Source organism: Anneissia japonica, unplaced genomic scaffold, assembly GCF_011630105.1.
Source record: "Anneissia japonica isolate Jap-2015-1 unplaced genomic scaffold, ASM1163010v1 scaffold199_len4679917_cov187, whole genome shotgun sequence".
NCBI classification, from domain to species: domain Eukaryota; kingdom Metazoa; phylum Echinodermata; class Crinoidea; order Comatulida; family Comatulidae; genus Anneissia; species Anneissia japonica.
The window spans coordinates 4,248,958-4,255,169 of NW_022686322.1; the positions used below are offsets into that span (position 1 = coordinate 4,248,958).

Below are 6,212 nucleotides of genomic sequence, written 5' to 3' on the forward strand. Positions count from 1 at the left end.
TTAAAAAAAATCTTAATTTTATGTTCGTCACAACCTATTTTTGGGGTAAAAAGACCATTTTCTGTATAAAAAAATTGCTAAACCCCGCAAACCCCCCAAAACACAGTGCAAATCCCATCCAAACCGTGATAGTGATTGAATCATGTAGTATAGGACTCACTTGGTATCTCAGTAAAGAAAAAATTATAATGTTCCGTTCGTAACAACCTGCTTTTTGGGAATAATTCCATTTTTTGTATAAAAACATTGCTAAACCCCACAAACCTCCAAAAACACAGTGCAAACCCCATCCAAACCTTGTGATAATGATTCAATCACATAGTATAGGACTCAATTTGGTATCTCAATAAAAAATATAATTTTATGTTTGTCACAACCTATTTTGGGGGGAAAAGGCCATTTTTTGTATAAAAAAAATTGCTAAACCCTGCAAACCCCCTAAAACACAGTGCAAAACCCCATCCAAACCCTGTGATAATGATTGAATCACAATTGAGATACCAAGTGAGTCCTATACTACATGATTCAATCACTATCACAAGGTTTGGATGGGGTTTGCATTGTGTTTTTGGGATTTGCGGGGTTTCTGTACAGTATATGAATTAAAGATTATTTAAAAAAATACAATTGATGTTAAAATAATAAAATGATAAAACGAATATGGAATTATCAAAGGGTACAGTATATGAATTAAAGATTATTTTAAAAATAAAATTGATGTTGAAATAATAAAATGATAAAACGAATATGGAATTATCAAAGGGTGGGTCATCTAAGATTCTTCCTGCTGCTGGGTTTGTCTGGGTTCTGCTTGACAAATGTTTCAGGATGTCGACACCATTTCACTCTTCCCCAATAAATATCGATCTCATCTCTTAATCTTTTATGTTGTTTTCCCTTGTTTGTTTTGCCATCCATGGGATTTGTTACTGTTTGTATTCCTACTGACTACCAGTTCAACAACCAGAATGAAAACCGCATTTTTACCACTATTGTTAATAATATTAATAATAATAATATTAATTTTAATATCATTTTATTTATTTGTATTCATTCCCCTCCTCCAATAGCTTGGCTAGGCCTTTCTACTAATACGTCCGCCAGTGTGTGACTATTTTTTATGGGTCGATAAAACATGGGTAGCGTACGATATCTCGATAATAGTTAGCCTAACCCTAACCCTCTTCAGCGTAATGCACCATATTTTTCAACATTAAATGTGGAACACCCTGGCTCTACTAATTGGCTAGTAGTAGGCCCTAGGTTGTGTCGTCAGTTTTTGTGGTTATTTTTTATGGGATTGTCAATGCATAGGTCTACGTACGTAGGTATGATGATAGAGCCTAATATACTTTATTTTGCAATAATTTAATTACAATTCCCCCTGACGAACAGTGATGAACTGGCTGTAAAGATAGCCAAAACAGAGGCTTTCAACCAGCTCGAGTTCTCATTATTTTCCATCCATAACATATATATAGTTTTCCCGTTTCTATTTCATACCCTCTTTGCAGCCGCTGTTTGGTACCTAAGACGATTTTTTGGTATTCATACCCTCTTCGCAGTCATTATTTGGTTCTTGAGAAGTCTTCGCAGCCGCTATTTGTTCCCTGAGACGTCTTTTTTGTAAATAAATAAATAAATAACTATCCCAGTATATACATCCTTTTTAAAATTGATGGTCTGTATGCTATCTTTTTAATTTTCTAAAAATAAATATAGTGTAAAGTCTATTCATATTCAATTCAATTTTATTGGTCAAACTCATTAAAATGGCTTTAAAATTGCCTTGCTTGTCACAGACTACAATATAAACATTAAAAAACGATACAATATTAAAACACATTCTACAGGTCAAACGAAAAAAAGTGTTAAAACAGATGGTTAAAATTGAACAAGTACAATATAAAATTTGGATTTGAATATTTTTGATAGTTGACTTTATTTTTTCACCTTTGATTAAACAACCAAATTGAAGTCGTGCACTGAATTTGCGTGATCATTTCCTCTGTCACCTTTAGTAACTTCAACACCCCATTCAGTAATGTTTATTATTCACAATACTCAAGTATGTTACTGTTACTATGCCAACTTCCACCACCACAACAAAAGAATGTAAACAGCCCTGCCCAGACTATCACTACTAATATTTAAGTCAATTCAATATTGGTGTCAAGTACTGGTATACCTGTACCATCTCTTGGTTTAAAATAAATTCAATCAGCATCAGCAATAATGAATCTTGTAACATTTGTGAGGGAAAAATCCAAATTCCTGAGATTTCATACATAAATTACATAAAATACTTTCATACAGTACATTTTGTATCTACAGGAAATAGATTTGTAGATTCTTACTATTTGAATGTCAAAGAGGACAATGTTTCTTTGCTAAAAATATAATATAATAATTATATAGGACATTGGGATAATCTGTGCTTGTTTGTTCATTATTATTATTTTAGTAGATTATACTGGTTTAGAATATTTTCCCACTGCACTTGAATTTTAATATTGTTTATTTTTTGCTCTTGTAATGTACTGGTTTTCAATATACAGTATCACTCAAAAACCGAAAGGTCCACTGATTAATCTCAGATAAGAAAGTATAATACATACTCCAAGTATTGAAATACACGCCATCGTGTTGGGATTCAATATTTCGACATTAATTATGTCATCATCAGGAATGATGATTCCTGATTCCTGATGATGACATAATTAATGTTGAAATACTGAATCCCAACACGATGGCGTGTATTTCAATACTTGGAGTATGTATTATACTTTCAGTATCACTCAAATTTGGCTAAAATTTAATAAATTAAAATATAGGTGCTATTTAACAAGTTGACTGCCAGACCTTTTTTTATTGTTACTTCCCGTGTGCCAAAACAAGTTTACATGTACAAATATGCTTCTTTGAAATTTTATCTAGTCATATATCATCAAAATGAAGTGTTTATTAATTGGTGGGAAAATATTAGGGGCACAGCACTTGTCCACTTTTTGCATGGGTTGGTATGTTCAAAGGGCCCTCCCACTTGTGCCACTCGAGTATACTGCCAGCAACACGACACAACAAACATACATATGTACGTTATGTGTACGTTATCGTCCCCGAACTACTAGCCGTTAAGTCTGTGGTTTAACAATGTATAACAAAAAAGTAATACATGTACTCTAGAATGTTATCCCGATTTTGACGGGTATAATCGATTATAGCGCCCTCAGCAACACCTTGTGGGACGAGTATACTCGTCTCTGGCAGCCAACTTGTTAAAGAAACACCATTAATATTTGATAGAATTTACATGTTTTAAAGCAAGTATGACTGTATGTTACAAGCTGCAAATACATTACAGTATACAATTAATTCACTAAATAATAATAATAATAATAATAATAATAGTTCATTCTTACAGCGCATATAAGCAAGCTCTCAACTACAACAATAACATAGCAGCTACTATGATGATCAATATTTTGCCCAATTCATGTCAAAATAAATTATTATTAATAGTACTACTATAAAATCAATAATACTAAATAAATAATTTATCTATCTACTTTTCGCAAGTGATCTCTGTCCATCAATCATCTATCTCTGTCTATGTCAAAACTCTTTTTGATAAATTTGTGTTGTTTTTGTTTGTTTCTTTCTTTATAATAGTATTCATATAAAATATACAAAAAAAACATTTACAAAGACCAGGGAACAGCCTAAATTAACAGGCTTACGTGGGAAAAATGTTGATAAAAATATTAGAATTCAATTTACAATAATAATTATTAAAAATTTAGATCTTAAATTTTATTTTAGTTGGTCAAGTTATGTCATGTAAATAAATTTCAAAAATACTCACATCTGCTGTTAAGAAGCTGTCTGACAGCTGGCTATGGGGTATGAATCGATTCACAGGGTCTTTATCAAGGTCCACATACAAATGCTCACCATTCGAGTAATATGTTGAATTGTAGTATGCATGCTTATCGCTCTAAAAATTATAAAGAAATAAGGTACTTTAGTACAAGAATTAAAGAGTAAGGGCAATACATACAGCAGGGAGTTGTTATCATTATAACAACTCCCTGCATACAGTAAACTGTAAATTAAAATAGTTCTCATTCCAGAGAAATCATCCTAGGAATGTTAAATTGGTTGGCCTTTGGTTGACATTTCTTTTGTCCTATGGTAGCCTCTGGCCAAAAAAGTTTAAAGCTTATACCTTATTCTGACTAGCATCGCATTGCGATCGGTTGTAGCAAATGCGACAAACAATCATAATTCACAATTGTGTGTAAAAGCTCACCAATAGTAATTGGTATCACAACTGTTACCCATTGTGATTAGGTTACAATCTTTTATTTGTTTCTTTTCCCTGTTTGTACTGACTGACCTGTACGAATCCCACATCAGTTGGACCATTACTTGGATCTGGCACATCCTGCCTCCTCATCCTCAGCGACCTACTACTACTTTCATCATCCTTGTATACTTCCACTTGCATGTTTGGAGAATCATTCTCTTTATTGATTTGTGTATATTTGGAGGAAGCTGCAAGGAAAATAAATTGGAATAAATCAATTACTTAACTCAATTTAATTAAGTTATGAAATATGGATTGCCATGCATCTGTACACACTCATGATACAGAAATGGAGGCATTCATCATTCTATTGAATAGTTGTAAACTTGTATCTATCTTTCCCATATTTTTAAAGAATAATAATTTTGGATATGTTTAGGGTCTTGTAGCTCAACAGGGTCACTAATATTTGTTTATTAAAAAATTTTTGAATATTTTGACCATACAGTACTACAGTAGGATACTTAATATTAATACAGAAACAACAACAACAACAACAACAACAACAACAACAACAACAACAACAACAACAACAACAACTAGAAATGCTCCTTGTACGCTGCGCAGTAAAAGCATAGCCTCCTCACGGTGTGATTTTTTCCTGAGAATTAATAGGAGTTTGTAACCAATCGGACTTACCAAACTTCAGTTATTGTGGTAACAAAAAATTTACTACATCAGCAACAATGACAACATGAAATAAAATTACAATTTCACCTGAATTAAACATTTTTGGGCAGAATTAGGATTACCTTAAATTTTCTGATTAGTTAAATATTAAATATGCAAATGAGCAATTAGTGCCGAAAACAAAAGCTTCCATCTTCTTATTACCATCTTGCATTCTGCCAAGTTTGAAACCAATCAGACTTACCAAATTTTAGTTATCTAGCCTAAATGATATAATTAGTGAAACATTAATGATGCAAATGAGCAATTAGTATATTCTCACAAGTATCAAAAACAATAACGTAGGTCCATCTTCTTATTACCATCTTGCATTGTGCCAAGTTTGAAACCAATCAGACTTACCAAACTGGTAACTAGCCTAAATCGGAATTACAAAACTTTAGTTTGTGGTATCAAATGACCAACAGCGACAACAACATTAAGAAGAACATAGGCAAAAACAATAGCCTCCCTGGAGCTTTGCTACTGTACTTGATGGTGATGGTGATGATGATGATGATGATGATGATGATGTCATCTCAGAGAGCAGCCCGCGATGGCATAAATTGAACTTGCCAATGATTGAAATCCACCAACCCCATCAGACAGCCGACATATGGTAGGTACTGTATAGGCTGCATGTTTCCTACTAAAACAATTTTTCACTATAATACTTATCAGTATTTATTTATTAATCATGTATTAACCAATGTCCAGCACTATACACTGTAATTAGGTTTCAACAATGATCAAGTTATAAGCCTGGTTCACGTCGAACTTTATCTGGATATACCCGTCTTGAAACATGATACGATAATCCCCTAATTGCGTTCATGCCAAGTTAGAGCCAGATAAACAGCCAGCCAGTTTCATGCCGTTGACGTCACACGGTGGAAAGGCTTGTTTAATAAAACATCTACTGTATTTTATGAACCTCTAGTACCAAGTGGTATTCGTTCAAAAAAAATTGTAAACTACTGTAGAGAAGGTGAGAGTTTCCACTACCTAACCTAGCCGACCAGTACGAACCAGCGACAGTGCAGCCGCGTGTTCTATCGCAATCTAAGTAGTAGATTCTCTAGGCCCTAGCTACATTTACCTTCGATAAAAAACAAATTATTTTAATCGCTAGCTAGCATTCTTCAATTTAACAAAATATTGTTTTCATTTTCAT

General features: G+C 33.1%; 1 protein-coding gene across 1 annotated transcript in view; it reads right to left on the reverse strand.

Moving 5' to 3' along the window:
• Positions 1-4,557, reverse strand: part of LOC117114734 (plexin domain-containing protein 2-like) — a gene marked incomplete at its 5' end in the record, with an annotated part of 12,668 nt that extends 8,111 nt beyond the window's left edge. Inside the window, 2 exon segments of the mRNA XM_033258428.1 lie at positions 3,866-3,997; positions 4,400-4,557. Of these exon segments, the coding sequence (XP_033114319.1) occupies positions 3,866-3,997; positions 4,400-4,557 (290 nt within the window).
• Between the last annotated feature and the right edge of the window lie 1,655 nt (positions 4,558-6,212).